The following is a 16451-nucleotide window of genomic DNA, read 5'->3' on the forward strand; positions in this document are numbered from 1 at the left end:
AAAATAATTCAAAGATGGCCTCACTTTCTTCTGGTGTTTCACAATTCTCTCACCATGTTTTACATGCTCGCATACTGTACATTCAAAACCAATCTAACAAGGAAATCTGTAAGAGCACACCAAAGCCCTGACCCATTTAACGTTTTACAGTAAATAGTTCCTCCTGCGTGAAAGCCTGAGCACAGGGTGGATTCTGTGCTGGTGCACGCCCGCAGGCTTTCTGCATGAGTATCTGCACAGAGAGGCCTCTGTCCTCTTACTGGTATTGGTGTGCTGCTTATAGCATTTTGCCTATGTAAACCAAGCGGAAATGATTTGCATACAGAGAAAGATGTGGGAAACGCAGTGCAGTGGCGGGGGAAGAGAATATAGCGGGAAGGGAGAGATGTAAGCACCTTTCTTTGCAACTGACTAAGATGTTTGGCTGTTTTCCAGAGCAACCATGACACATCAGAAGTCCGTCTGTACATCCAGACTATCAAAGCTAAAATACTGGACTGGAATCAGCAAGAAGGAATGGACCAGGAGGGAAGAATCGGTGTCTGATCAATACTAATAAGGTGCTGCTGGAGCTGCCCGGCAGCTGTTTGTACGTGCAAAGCGGTGAACTAACATCAGGCCTGACAGTATGACTTTCAGGCTTGTACCGTACTTTAAGTGGATGCAATGAGAGCCAAAGCAAAGCAATACAAGTTCAAAACTGGGGAGTGTATCATTTAGGTTCAAAAAACAAAGAAAACTGAGACAGGTCACATTAAACGCACTTCCCAAATCTCCACCTAGCTCGAATTACCTAACCTCTAATGATGGTGGTGACACAGTCATGTCTGTCAGTCAGTACGATTGCATCAATTCCCATGAAATTTAGTACAGGTATTAATGATCCCCAGAGGACGGATCCTAATGACTTTGATGATTCCTTTAACTTTCAGCACTTGGCATTGTTGGCAGCACTTAGCTCGAAGCGCCACTGTGCCTGCAGCGTCACAGAGCTGCTAGCACAGCTGTAGACTTCACTACAGTTAATGAATGGGCCAAATATTCCCACTGATTTTCAATGCAAACGCTGATGAATTGGGTTTATTTTTTTCCGCGAAGATCCAGCAGAGCGACAAGTAATGGTATCACAAAAACATGCAAATGGCCCTTTTTAAATGCTTTTAATACTCTTGCAGTGTAAATAATGGAAATGATATGCAAACAGTGAAATGTGTGTTTCATAGCTTGATGATTTTTATGTAGATCATGAGATTCTGAAAAAGAATTAGCTGTACTGTCATCCCACAAATCTACACCTCCATGAATTATTTGTGTATACATGGGTACATATGCATCAGTTGTGTTATTTAAACCTGCTCTAACAGATTTTTCTGCCACATATGATCACCTGTCAGTAGATACGGCGAGCACGTTGGCCAGCCGCTGCTTATTTACACGTTCAGCAATCACAAAACAACCTCAGCATTTGCCTTGGCTCATGTTTCCAATTCCAAGTTATGTGCATAGGATGAGGCGCAGCAAACACTGGCTTGCCTGAACAAGTGTGCAAACAAAGAGGTGTGAAAAGTGATTTCTTGGAAACTGATACGTTTAAACACCAAAGCAGACCTGTTGCCTTTGGGTGTGGACAAAATAACGCCAACACCTTGCAATACAGTGGGACATGACTGTCGTAAATTCCAGTGTGGCAACAGTCTTGGTGTGGTAAAGCGGTGATTCTGCCATATTTCGACATTTCCCCTACATAATGTTGTGAGTGATCTGCTGCATGTAGCCGCTGTGTGCATCTAATACAAGTAAAATTAGATAGGAAACATTATTACATTTAAAATTATGGTGAACTAAAAAGAAGTAAAAAAAATAAAATAAAATCAGCAGGTTTTGGTTTTTTTTATTGAAAATAGACATTTAAATTAGGACGGAAACCGTTTAGCTGCAAGCTGAATGAATATTTGAACTTTAAACCTGCAGTGGGGAACTTTTGTGTCTTTATCTGGAGCATCACAAACTTTTCTTGGAGGCTTCTTAGGTTTTTCCCGCCACAGAATCCGCCATACTCCGCTTGCTCCGTCCGCTACCGTTGCTCCGCCCTTCAGCGCAGGCAAACCAATCATTTGCTGGTTGATGTAAAACACATCGCTACCGGTGCGAGAGATTTACCTGGCGATGATAGGCTTAATCAGCATTGTGTGAACTCTTTCGGCAGAGAAACTGACGTAAATTTACATGTAAAAAGTTACGCACTGCAGGTTTAATACACATGAACTTTCACCAAAAAACACCACACAGAATACATAAACAACAGCCAATGTCTATAACAAGCATACTAAGCAGCACATACGTATACAGTAACATGCGTAACGTTTGAAATATCTGTCTCAACATTGTACACTGCGTTCAACAGAGAACTTATCTGGTTCGTGTAACATCTTTACAGTTTCATACTGCACTTTACAGGTAACACTTGACCGGGGCACCGTTCTTCCATCAGTCAGAGATTAAATTGGCCCTCTCAGTGTTCACGTACTGCGGCGAATCAGGCACGAGGACCCCTCCGTGGACAACAGGTTTAGTTTGTAATGCAGGGGCCACACACTCAAAAGCAGGATCTGAGCAAACACAGGAGCAGGTTCGGGTTGTGGGTGTCGGACAATACATATGCTTTGTAGTCAACGAAAGAAAGTTAGGGATAATCTCACCGGTTTGCCTTTCAAACGCACATCCTCCATTTCTTTTCTGTTTCCTCCTCCGATACACTAATATAGAAGACAGGGAGAATCAAATGAGGAAATAGGGCAGCATGTGTCATGTTCGGTGTCTGGGTGTCATTGAAATTAGTTCTGCATTTTGGACGATCTAAAACATCCATGGAACTTGCAGTTTGAGGTTACTGTAAACCTCAAAAGAAAAAGTCCTGTTAAATGCGGTCCATTCTTTCTTCGGGCTTTGCATAATCGTGCAGCTAACACTTCACAGACACAAATATTTTTCTAAGATACGTTAGCTCTGATAGGATACAAACTGTGACGGGAGTCCCTATTGGACTCCAGGGAGCAAAACTCTGTGAGCATGAAGTGTGGACACTGGAACTGGGCCAAAATCAGATCACACACACACATAACAGTACGTCAATATTGCAGGCCTGAGCATAGTCGTGTCATTCTACTCACCGGTCAACAGTATGTGAAGCACCACGGTGACAATTATGACGGCAGAGAGGAGAACACCAGCTGGTAGAACGACCCAGGTCCAGCTCCAAGTGGATTGGCTGGAGATAGCATGTTTGAGGTGCGATGATTGATCTGTGACGAGAATTGACAGTGTGTAGACTATATACACACACAGACTGAGCCAGGCTAGCTGTTTCCCCCTGTTTCCAGTCTTTATGCTAAGCTAAGATAACTGGCTACAGGCTGACATTAAAGTGGTATCGATCCTCTCATCTGACGCTTCGTAAGAAAGCAAATCAGTGTGTAACTATTCCTTTAAATCACTGTCTCCTGAGGATAATGAGACAGTTCTCCATGTTTGTTAGACTTCTGACACAAGCAGGATGCAGTCTGCTCAGTTTCAAGATCTTCTTCCTTTTCTTCAGAGACTCTGTGTTTATACATAATAGCGTCATCCATCATGACACACGCAATTCAGGTCAAGGATGCTGGTACAAAGAATCCTTTTATTTTTTCAAAATGATGCCAAGAAACCACTCAAGGCAAACTTCAGAGGCTCATACATTTGTGATTACCCTATTAGAAATAGCGTGAGAGTAAACATACGGCCTATTACTGCCTCAGACTACGTTTAAGAAGAAAAGAAGGAGTGGGGACCATTTGCATTTCAAACTGATGTGGCGCCTCAGGGTGGGAATATTTAAGGAGAAAGGAAGGAAAAGAAAGAGTTGGGATGAATGTCGATTAGACCACACAGGATGAAACCAAAGAAGAAGAAAAGAGGAAAGGGGAGGTGGACGAATTCACCTCTAGGTTATAAGACAACCAATACTCACTGCACTGCTGAAGACAGTGAACGACCGTGGCGGCAAACTTCACATCGAGCCTCTTCACCTATGCAAATACAAAATGTGGATTCAGAGTCGTTGTCCTGAAGGCGAGGGAGCAGTTTACCTCAAAGGAACTGTGAACTACTCGCACATACCTGGAGACAAGAGTCGCACAGTTTCCCTGTCAGGTTTAAGCCCACAGCTTTATTCTTCTCCTGAGAAACAGACAAAGGACACAAGAAACTCTCAGGAGCTCAGCCGGCAGGTGTTAACGAAACTGTCATGGCTGCCATCCTGTGTTTCTTTTATGTGCTGCCAGCCATGACACTATTTAACCATAACTCAGGAGAGAGATGACTGATTGATGAAGCGCTGCAGTTTAGCGTCAGAGTGGAAACACATTTTTCCTGCAAGAAAAATACCAGAAAGCGCGTTGCACGTTTTATGTGGCTGGTGTACTGGCAGCGTTTCCAATAAAACATCATTTTAAAGATGTTATTACCTTTAACTGCTTTGTAAGGCGATATTGAACAACAGTAATCAGATATGGGAGAAGCTGCCGTGCAATCGCTGCAGGCATGTTGTTGCAGCTTGCGGCACGCCCTCAAATTCGCAGCAAGGGCGCAATACCTACCGCATGTATGGTGTGCGTTTCGGTGATCTGGCACACGGCAGAGCCTTTGGATCTCTCACACAGCCCCACGGAAAACTCTGCGGCGATCTGTGACAACATCTTCACGTCTTCGTGGCCTTGTCTCCCGGTGGCGACCACCTCCCACGCTGCAAGTGATTGCACAGTTATCGTTACGCCGAGCAATTTGCTGCCTAATATCTGCCATATCTTCATGACACAGACACAGAGTGACACAGTGGTGCCATAACGGAATGATAGTCGTAATATGATTAGCACGTTGAAGTGACAAAAAGTGACACCTTGGAATCTTGCATCAGTAAAAGGGCACCTGGTCCAGGACTGGGACCCTGCAGTAAACTGAAGAAGACACAACAATTTTATTTTGCAGCAATCTTCATCCAACATATAAAGCTCATAAACATAATCGTTTGTTCTGCCTTTTAAATACATAACACCATACCCATAGACACTGTTTAGCCACTGTTGGGAATCAGCGTATCAAAAACTACAAATAATAACACAGACAGCACTTCTGCTTTATGGTTGGGTTACCAGTTAACCCTCATTGCTGCAATGAGCTGGAATGCATGAGGATTTGAACACAGCTTCCCCCTTTTATCTCTGTCGTTGCCATAGTAAACAGGCGATAGTACCCTTCCTTATATAGAAATGGCTTCACAGAGGAAATGCTATTAGTATTACTCTCAAACAGAGGCATCTGATTGATTGCATGTGATATCTGTCCAATTTTATAACCCTGTCGCTCTTCACCACCAAAGATTAGCATATAATTCCATTTATACTGATGGAAAAGTGTTTCTTCCATTATCACACATTCCTGTGGAGTTTAAGCAGACCTAAACCCAGCACTAGCATAAGCCGGTTAGCTTAGCTTACCAGCTAACCGAATGTTTGGGTTAGGGTTAGGATGTCTCAGCTTAGCTTGGCAGCTAGCCTCTTGAGCTTGCAATCGTGCACCAGTCGGGGACCAGCGACGCTGTAAAATTGCAACATGGCGTTTTTCTGCTTTGGTTTTTGTCTGACTTAAATAAACAACATTTGACAACCTTCAGTCAGAAAGCAAATAAGTGAATTTCCCAACATGTCAAACTGTTCCGTAAACACAGAGCTGTTATTTGAACTGACACAGTTCTGCTGTGCTATGCTTGCTACAGCTGGTGGAAAGGGCGTCTTTCTGTAATATGAGTAGGATAGTCAAAGAGTACAGTGTGTGGAGGAAATGCTTTTCATGACTAAATGAAGTAGCGTTGTACCAACAACAACACGATCTATGCCAGGTTTGCCGTTTGTCTACAATGAGACTCCTGAAAGTCATTACCTTCATGCACAGTCGAGGGTGCGGATCCACTTTAGTAAACGCTATCTGAAAAAGAAAAAGATTGATTAAACTGAGCAGAATCTTCGTACACAGATTAGATTGGACTAAAAGATACTCGTGTTTTATTTGGTGCTGTTTATTTTTAAGTCTGCCTAAGATGGGACACCGTGTGTCACAGTGTGGCTATTTTTATATGCTATTTATCCAAACTGAGGATTTCCTTCTCAACTGACTTGGCCTTGGGTTTAATCCATCCAATGATCATAAGAAAAAATTCTATTTACATAGGATTTTTTCAACAGCTGTTACAAGGTCCATCACAACACAATAAAAGAAACATAAATGAAGTGATAAAAACAATAAAATGTTACTAAAACACATAGCACAAAATGATCTGTGACAATATGGTAGTAAAGTAGTAAAGGAGGGTGTTAAAGTAGCAAATATGTGCAATATGTAATATGTAATACAGCATATAAAGGCACAAATATAGCCCTATTTCTTTCCCTAAACCTATCCTCACCCTTACCTCAACCCAAGTCTACACCCTAAAATTTAATGATTGACATTGCAGAGACTTGCATTTTGTCCCCATAAGGAAGGAAGTCACCACAATGTGGCTGTGTAAACAGATTTATGTCCCCACAACATGAGTAATACATGGCCACACACACACAGAAGTGTACATGTATAAATATACACACACATACTCTGTACATATGCTACACCATAGATATACACATAAACATATGTGCACTGCACGTACTGCTAAGTTCAAAAAATGCCATACTAAGAAAAAAACAAATGTTTTTTTAAAGAACAATAATTAGAAGAAGAAGCACCAAAAAGATCTGTTTTATACTGTGGAGCCAGTCCAAGGTGTGCTTTCATACACTTTAACAATCAGCTGTAAAATGCAGAGGGAGCCGGTGCCAAGAAAAGCGCAATCTCTGTGTCATCTGAGGACTCCCAGCAGTGCAAGCTCTCTCTTTGCTCTTGCAACGCGACTGTTTATGTCAGCAACTGCTTGGAAAAGACTTTACGTGGGCCTGGCACTTACAATAACAACATAACTCAGCGTCTATATGAGCCGAAGCAAGAGGGAAGAATAAACTCAGTTTGAATCATTGTGTAAATTGTGCGTGTGACTTCTTTCCTCTGTATAAAGTATAAAGCAAACAGCTGAGCTACAACCAGATCAAACTGGTCGTCAAAGTGTCGCAAAGGTGCGTAATGTTTTGGTGTGAGTGACTAATGTGTGCGACGTGATGAGCTGGTTTTTGAACCCCTGTCCTCGCGCTCACAGGATCTCCATCCACGCCTGGTACGTGCGTGATCATGTTCATCGCTGGCTCACGTGTGCGAGTGACCACAACAAGGTAAGCACGAGTGATGCTTCAACAAGTCGGAGGCCTTTTCTTACCTTTTCTCTGCTGACATTCTGGGCTGCGTTGGGCAGATCCACGCAGACGCCGCCCTCGCCTTCCTGACACAACGCGACCACGGCGGTCACCGGACAGGCGGGCTCCCACGACAGCGTCCCCTCCAGCGGGTCGAAAGTAATTCCAAACCACAGCTCCTCGAGGCCTGCGGGCAGGTGAGGTCATGAATACTTCGGATGATATGATATCGGCCTGGAAGCGCCGCGGGCACGTGCTCAGTTTACAACCAAATTGATACTGAAAGCAATGAAGTGACTCACGTTCTTTGAAGGGGCAGACCTGGACTCTGGGGGCGTCCATCACAGCAGACCATCCCTGTGAGGAATGTGTTTATGAGTGTCAAAGGTTCAATCCCTACTCATGGAATCGATTACTACTGGAAAGAGATAATAAGTGCTTAAAACCCAAGAGTGCTGATTGAAACCTACCTCGATGCAGAGGCAGGGCAAAGGTCGGGAGTACGGAAGGGTGGCGCTCTTCACGAGTTCCTCCTTCTTAATCTAGAAGGTAAACAAAGCTTTTTAGTATTCATCCATCTCTTTCTGGCACGTAGACATGTGCGTGTATGGGTTGGTGTTCGGCAACTCTTTGCGAGTGTCGCGCTGTGTGAGCGAGCTGCAAGAGTTTTCAAGAGTTTTCAGACTTTTATCAAGTGGAGAATACTTCTTCACATCGATACCGCGTCAGACGACAGCACTGCATTGGTGGCAGTCACCTTTGGCATCATAAAACTAGCAGGGAATTAAAGAGCATGAGTCGGTGAGCGGTTACGTTGAAACTTTACGAATGCCGCTGACTCACAAACCGGCTTGATAAAGCAGGAGAATGGTTTCAAGCTTGCTGCTTGTAACGGTTCTCATTTCTCTGGTTTATCTCTGACATAAGAAACTCATTTATAGGAGTGGTATCGGTGCTCGTTTACGATGTGTCATTTCCATAGAAACCTGCCTACTTACAGTTAAGACAATGGCGTCACACATATAAGGCAGGACATCCATGCTACTACTACACCAGGGGTTGCACACAGCGTCTGCACATCAGGGCTGTATGCCGTCACCTTCATCTTTTCACAGGGTTGTAAGCTGTCATCTGTGAGGCGTGCACGACGTTTGTTTTAAAAACAAACTCATTAATTATTTCCAAAAGCCGCAGTGAGCCGCATCAGAGGGGTGAAAGCGTCGCGGGTTGCCGACCCCTGAACTACACCATCGTATCCTGTGCAGGGCTGCAGGGCAGGGGAGGCTTCCCACCACGCAGTGGGTAAGAGTACACATGCACGGGTCACTTCACCTAACCAACCAGCCATCCCAAGTGCCACACTATTATCCTAAATTATGACATGTGCACAGTGTATAAGTGATTTTGGATGTGCATTGTTGTATGAGTATGGAAGCTGTATATCATATTTGGATGCTGCCACTCTGTTGTGTTGTGATTGGTGGGATTATTTATCTTTTCAATAAAAAATTTAAACACAGGATTAGAAGAAACTGTAAGATAATTTAATGCCAGCAATTAAAGTAGATATGAGAAATAGTAAACAGCATACGTAAGATCATTGTCAGTATTTTGCAGTTTCCAGTAAATAGCAGGACTAACCACTGTATTTGCCCCTGTGCCAATGCATATGAAATCCTTATGGCACAGACGGAGGTGGTAGTCGTGGTCTTCCAGCATGTCTGCCACGCTGACACTCAGCTCCTTCCTCTGCGGGTTCACGTCGTACGACAGCCTCCCAGCTGAAAGAGACATGTTAGCGTCTGAGTGCGTTGGAACGTTGGGAAGCACAAGATATCTGGCTTATCGCTAATATTTAGCCATTTTCTTGTTAAATAATGATAGTTTTACTACATTAGGCCTGTAAAATGTAGACACGTGCAAACTATGAGAAGACATTGCCTTGTTCACTAGAGACAAATTATGTACTTACTAATGCATTCTGGGACATGTCTTTGCAAATCTTCACTGATGCAGTCTGTGGAGAAAAGTAATAATGTGTAACTTTTATATAATATGCAGCTACTGCAGTGTTCTCCTTAAGAATCATTGACCTTCATCTCAACATAACTGGGGATCAAAGTGTTGCCTGTTGCCTAATGTTGCCTGTTTCTATCAAGTAGATACTCGGGACCTTAGATGACACTATTTGTTGACTTCAATCATTTAGTATTAAAACGTTGCAGCTCATGAACCCATGAGTGTGTGTTAGCAGAGTTTTACAAGAATGGTCTTACCTGGAGCTTCATAGGTGCCCGTCCAGGCTATGCCGCAGTAGCTCAGCACAGTTTTCACCGTCACCATGACTTTCTGGCCCGGAGAAACGACAGTGCAATCATTCTCAACCACCACCTTCGGCAAAAGGGCAAAAAAAGAGCACACAAGCTGTTACAAGTCTGCCACAATTTTGCAATCATACCACGGAAAATGCTGCGCACGTTTGGTCCATATCAGCCTACAGTGATGTGGTGGTTCGGTGCTCGGTGTTCTAGTCCAAGTGATGCAGATGTTGCAAAATATTCCAGATGTTACAGACGAAATAATATGGTCTACAATCTGCTGTTCTGATAAAGGAACTTCATCCCTTAAACTCTTGTTTACTGTGTGCATTTTCCTGCAAAGTCATTTGTGCATGACACCCTGGATTAAAGTATAACTGAATGTTCAATGATGGTGCCGTAAACAGTACCTGCAACCCAGACATTCTTTGTCTGGACGCTCTCGTGAAGCTGACGACTCGGCAGGTGGACATCATCCCTGTGGTGACGGTGCAGATGGACACGCCATGAATGGACTCTGGGGAGACAATTATATCAAAGTCAGATGGTGGCTTGAAGACCAAAAGTCAAGCAGCAACGGTTCACCAGTTAACCATTCAAAGACTAGTAATGCATTTTACTGCGAGTTAGCATTGGTTTAGGTGTCATCCAGGAAGAACAGCATGTGCGACACTTTATTGGCAGAATGGATTAAATGCTCGGGATCACAGGGAATTCCCCGCTCCAGCCCGGTGAGGACATCCTGCTGATGAATGCGTCCTTTCACATGTAACTTATCAGGTCATGTGCAGAATCAGGCAGAGGAAAAACGTCAATCGACACATTCGGTACGCAAAAGCTGAAGTCTGATGATGGAAATAGTTCTTTTGTTTTTATGAATGAGACTTCCTTCATTGTTTATCTGCAAGCTTCTAAACATCTTATCATGCAGCGATAACCGCCTCTACCCATGACGAGTCGAGTGACGGGTGGTGTGGTTACATCGAAAAAGTTGCATTTGAAACTTCCTCTTCCTGACAAAGTTAAACAAGTTACAACTTCTGTAGGTGTAAAGGTCAGTTATAGAGAATCTATGTATGGGAAGTGGGGTGAGGGGCCCATTCCTGTGATTACCTACCATTTCAGCTGACATTGTCATTTAACAGCCTATGTTCACAAGCATATTTCCACTTTAAGTTACCTATAACATCCCCCTCCACCCCTACGCCATCATACTGTTGTTACTCAGCACTTCTCCATCAATTGCCTTTAAACAACTCCAGTAACCCCCACGCATTGTGGTTTAAGACGCAGCCAGTCTATGGTTTGGAGGTATTTATTGATCATCAATAGCTAACTTAGCAAAACCCAGCTGATCCCTGACTCATCAGTTGTTAACAGGAGCAAACCAGCCACAAAGATACAACATGTAAATTAAACAGATATGGAGTCGCATGGAGGAACGTTTCCTCAAACCCCCAAATTTCAGTTCCTTACACTACTCTGTACTGAGAAAAGTACCAAGATTAACTAAATTAGGTAATAACATACCAGATAATAAAGCCATATTCTATCATTAATATCCAATCAAAACACTTATTACAAATAAACTGATCTCTATAAACAGATACCTGCATATGAATGCTGAATCTGCAGGCAATGAACAGGATAGGTTAGCTTTTTTCTAAATGTATCTGTTTATAGGGATTAGCCGAAATGTCGTCAGAAAGCATTTCGTATTACTAATCAGACCGTAAACACACAGGAATCAGGAAGTCTTGGCCCCCGTATCCAATGTCTTGGCCCAGAAGACTTGAAAACAAACAAATGTTATTAATCTGACAGCCGAGAGCTTGGTGCCAGAATCTACTTTCAATAACAATAACTACTTCATTTCACTGAGAAACTAAATCAGTCATTCCAAAATCAACTCAGCAGCAGCTGAATGTCATTTTTAATGAAAACATCTAATCGATGTTGTGTGTGTTTCAAGTCATCACATTTACCTACCAGCGAGATGCAACCCGGTTTTTATTCTGAGGTGCAGCGAGCACTTCTGCCTCCCCTCACAACTCATGACCGTGGAGAGGCTGACGTTGTGGAACACAGAGGAGGTGCTGAGGCCGTCAGCGGGGGTCTGACACGGAGGAGGGAACAAATCTGCGCAGGACAGAGCCGGAAAACAAACACACGCATCAGCCAGAGGCGGCTGAACATTTTCATTGTGGTCCAGGTGGGAGTTTCTGCCGGCTATACTCCCAATAATGTGACATATGTGTTCAAGTTCAGTGCATGTTATCACACTGGGTGTGCTAAGTCTAATATTTTCATTTCAGTCAAGCAGCAGCACAATCAGAAGTTGTTAATACCTTGTGGTAGCTCAGGCACTCTCACCTGAGATCTTCAACAATGATTTATGTGTTTCAGTAGGAGGTTTTAGCATGTCATAATGCTCTTTATGTGGTTTTATACACTTTTCCCAACCCTGCAATTGTGATTGTCTCTTTGGCAACATATCAGTAAAACACAAACATATTAAATTTGTCTCTTGGCAGCGATGCACAGTATTTGGTGAGTTATTGTGCGGAATCGTGTGTGCCTGCGTGAGTGTGGATGTGATGACGACCACACATGTCCATACTCACAATCTGGCTTGGTCTTGCAGTGAAGACCCTGCAAGGAGAAAAAAAAAGGGCACTCGAGTGAAACAGGTTGTAACTCTTCTCTGAGAAGCTGCATTAATAAAGAAATTCTTAACAAATAGAACAAAGGCAGCTCTGCAGATCAGGGAATTCCCACACAGCCAGGAGCATTTTACATCCTCATTGCCAAATCAAGTAAAACCAAACCAGTTTGTGTTTTTGCTGCAGCTTGTTATGGACCAACAAGCAGCCATATAGACTAAATTTAAATGGCGTTAAACAGGCAACATTCCAGACAGCGATGCAAACATGCAACAGTGTTCATCACCGAGGTAAGTAGGTCACGGTACAATGTGCCAATACGCTCACTTTCAAAACTTAAATACATCCTTCTTTATTTATCATCCGGGACATAAGCTGTGCGAAAACTATTCCAAATATTCGCATGTGCTGCTCCTCCTGCACCCAGCGATGACTGACGGGGTTAGAGTGTGTTTTCACTTGAATGACGTGGGGAAGGTCATTTATCAACTGAATGCTGAAAAAAAAAAATCTCAGTCTTCCTTTGCTTAAACTAATATTTCTTCATGAGGCATTGTTCCGAGGCGTCCATCGGTTTGTTATGAGACCAAACAGTATCCGGTATCCCGCAGCAGTATATGTGGTTACTCATATTACCGCATTGGTAATGTGATGAAATTATGTTTTGAAAGTCAACACAGCTCAACACAACACAGAATTTTTTTGGGAGCTTGTTAGCTGCTACAAGACCTTGATTTATGTTTTTGAACACGTATACCTGTAGAGACATGTGACACACAATTGCGCACTCAAAACATGTTTTGTTTTTTGTACCTATGCAAGTACACAGTTAAATTCCTTGCATGTGCACACACACTTGGCCAATAAAGCCGAGTCTGATTCTGACAAAGCAGAAAAAGACGCTAAAATCTACCGGGAATGTAATTCTGATCAGGTCACTGAGAGGCTGGTGGCAGCACTATTCAGATCCTTAACTTCAGTAAGCACTAATACCACCTCAAATTCAAAATCACAACATTTGGACAGGAAGCTTATAAAAAAAATAGAAATCTGCAAGGAACTAATAGCTAAAGCTGTGAGACAAATGTAATGGAGTGAAAAACCTGTTATTTGCCTCTGAGATGGGATGGAGTAGAAGTACATATAAAGTCGCATAGAATGGAAATACTCAAGTACCAGAACCTCACATTTGCACTTAAGAACAGTATTGGGGTTAAACGCTTTGTTGCATTCGACCACTGCTGAGCAAGAAGTAAACATTCTCTAGTAGATCAGTGCTACCTGTCCGCTCTCCACCCAATTTGATTGGCAGCTGTTTTGTTTTCCTCCTCAGGCCTGAGTAAATGATTAAGGAGTTCGAGATTAGAGAGAACCGCAGCCTTCAGAGACCAGGCTCTGGCTCCTTTAACGTGATCAGATGCTTGTACAGCATGCACGCCTGCAGTTCAGTATGCAAGCTCACCTTTGATGCATCCCTGCACTGTAAAATGTGTAAGTGAGTCAATAGGTGAGTCATGCGGTGCCAGGAATTGACTTTACAGCAGAGCACGAGAGCCCTTTCATCCTTGTTTAGCTGTGTGAGCTGCGTGCTCGTGTCTGTTGAGCCTTCTAGGAAATGCAGAGCAGTGGTTTACCTGATGGAGGTTTACCTGAGAACACCTGGTGTCACATCGCTCTATCCTCCCCAGTCCTGCTGCAGCTCCATTCACAGCCAAACAGCAGGGAGACATCAGCAGGAGAAGCCACAGGATCATTTTCTCCAGCCAGCACGAGACACAAACTTCTCCTGCTGCTCCTCTTCTTCTCCTGTAATCTGTCAGGTGTTGTTCTTCTTCTTCTTCTTCTTCGAACCCCTCTCCTCTTCTCCTCCTCAGGCCAGGTGGAGTGGCAGGTCCAGATGAGGGTCACCTGGTCTGGGCAGGTTGCTGGATGGGGAGGGGGGTGGGGGGGGGGTTATTTTGTCCTGAATGTAATCAAATCCAGCTTGTAGTGTGCTGGGGCAGAGCCAAGCACACAAAGTGAAAGACAAGCTGCTGAAAAGTGTGGATTTAAATATTCCTCGGTGAGGAGGGGGGGCGGGGCTTGAAGGTTGATGTTTGTCACTGCTCGTGTGTGTGTGTGGGGAGACACACACAACCATAAGGGGTTTTCCTCTCTATCAATGCTTCCAATAAGGTGTAAGTGTAGTCAGTCACACAAGTCACACTGCACATCCTCTTCCCTTTGTCATCTGCCGCTGATAACTGGCACTCCTGACACCCTTTAAAAATGCCTAATTGGTTGTCATAGCAATGAATTACATCATTACAGGGAAATGGTACCACCGCAACACACTCACACAAACAGTAAAAGGTGCAAGTCTGTGTCAGGATTAACCGGAAAAGAGAAACATTTCACAACTCACATCTTGCACTGTTGCCTCGATTCATCATGATTCATTCAGAAAAGCAGAGTGTACCTGGCACGGCTGTTTCCTGACAGAAAACCTCCTTCCACTTTCTGTAAATACAACAACCCTGCTATTAAATCCGGTTCAGTCAAGTCGACGAGGGAGACACGCTGGCTGAAACTTGATAGGGGCATGATGTTCATTCTGCTGTGCTCACCCTGCGCAACCTTTTTCTGAAAGCCACGGGGCAAGGTGGGAGCGCGACGTGCAAAAACAGACTTTGCCGGTTGAATGTGGAGATCGGGGGCAGGGTTTTTGGGTACTTCGATGTTCACAAGCGGCTCGTGTTTCTTAAGGTTCGGTTGATAATGTCACCAGCAGAAATGCTTTCACCCAAGTCTTCAGTTAGTCATACTAGTGACCGCTGACATTTAACTCCCCAATGACTGCATAAAGAAAACTTCCTCTTGGCTTTAAGCTACAACTGCATGCCCTTACATGGACAACGCACAGCTAGGACTGTCTAGAATGTAGAATTTGAGGAGTTATATATATTTAAAAGAACTTAAACTCGCAATGACTTTGTTTTTGGCTATTTGGGAAACAAGCACTGACTTGCTGTGCCCTTTCAAGCTGATACGACTATCCTTATTTACACTTACAGCAAGTACAGATTAGCAACATTATCATTTATGTGGGCTTGTGTTTTTAAGGAAAAGTCCAATATTTACTCTCCTTTCAGCTTTCGACAAAACTCCAGGAGGAAATATCTGGATGTGTAGCTGCTGAATGCTGTGTGCCAGCTGTGTTCACCAGTTAGTGCAAATTGTGGGCCCTCCAACCAAAACAATGAGCTGAAAGACGCCATAAACTCCAGAGAGCTTTAAATTATATGTTGTATTTATTTCTTATACCCAGTATTTACTGACTAACGCCAAGCAGGAATATTTCTCCCTTCAGCCCAGACGACATTGTTTCTCACAGCCACTCATAAGAACAACTTGCCAGAGGCAGAATGTGCTGTGTAGACATGAGTCGTCCACAAAACAACTAAAAGGAAATGTTCTGAGGCAACTTCTTAACGCCCGAATGCTGGGAATGATACAGGAAAGAGATTGCCCTCATGGCTTCCAAGCTATTCTTAGGTGATTTGATAGTGTGGTTGGCAGCCAATCGCCGGCTATCAACAGCATCCACACAGCAGCGCAAGAGCAATACCTTCACTTGTGTTTTACTGTCAGGCACAGCTCTTCTTTTAAGTGCTGTGTTGCGCAATAACATCAAACAGCATGACCATGAAAGAGCTGAGAGGATGGGACAAGAAAACTGATTGCTGCCACGCTCGGTTTCAGTCAAACAAACCCGATTTTTGGAGCCCGCATCATCAAAAGCAGATTTGTTCTGTTCACCGCGTGAACGCAAAAGAGTCGATGTCAGATGAAACCACAGAATTAAAAAAACAGCACATGCCGATGTGTGACTCAACCACACATGTGCCTAATAATAGAATTGTGGCAACTATCCAGCTAGACTACCCTTTGTTGGGCCAACCGTGTGCCAAACAGGAACCACACGAATGAGACAAACATGCACACAAAGCTGTGATAAATCCACATCAATTATGCAGATACGAACAGACACACACACACACACACACACACACACACACACACACACACACTGTGCCAGATAAATGTAACTTAAGGAG

The 16451-nt window shown here is 43.6% G+C and overlaps 1 protein-coding gene across 2 annotated transcripts; it reads right to left on the reverse strand.

The window, feature by feature from the left end:
- Window positions 1-1144: 1144 nt before the first annotated feature.
- Window positions 1145-14370, reverse strand: il17rel (interleukin 17 receptor E-like). 2 transcript variants are annotated; one of them, XM_041963921.1, is made up of 19 exons: window positions 14004-14370; window positions 12316-12343; window positions 11681-11830; window positions 10102-10208; window positions 9650-9764; window positions 9346-9390; window positions 9015-9154; window positions 7844-7915; window positions 7676-7730; window positions 7397-7560; window positions 5974-6018; window positions 4934-4991; window positions 4635-4780; window positions 4156-4215; window positions 4007-4064; window positions 3171-3302; window positions 2700-2756; window positions 2528-2609; window positions 1145-2160 (listed from the first exon to the last, which is right to left on the reverse strand). In XM_041963921.1, the coding sequence occupies exons 1-19, from the start codon at window positions 14106-14108 to the stop codon at window positions 2157-2159; spliced, it is 1623 nt and encodes a 540-aa protein (XP_041819855.1). In that variant the 5' UTR covers window positions 14109-14370; the 3' UTR covers window positions 1145-2156. The 2 variants fall into 2 exon arrangements, with proteins under 2 accessions (XP_041819855.1, XP_041819854.1); XM_041963920.1 differs by having other exon boundaries at window positions 1145-2609; window positions 14004-14369.
- Between the last annotated feature and the right edge of the window lie 2081 nt (window positions 14371-16451).

Source organism: Chelmon rostratus, chromosome 22 (genome assembly GCF_017976325.1).
Source record: "Chelmon rostratus isolate fCheRos1 chromosome 22, fCheRos1.pri, whole genome shotgun sequence".
NCBI classification, from domain to species: Eukaryota; Metazoa; Chordata; class Actinopteri; order Chaetodontiformes; family Chaetodontidae; genus Chelmon; species Chelmon rostratus.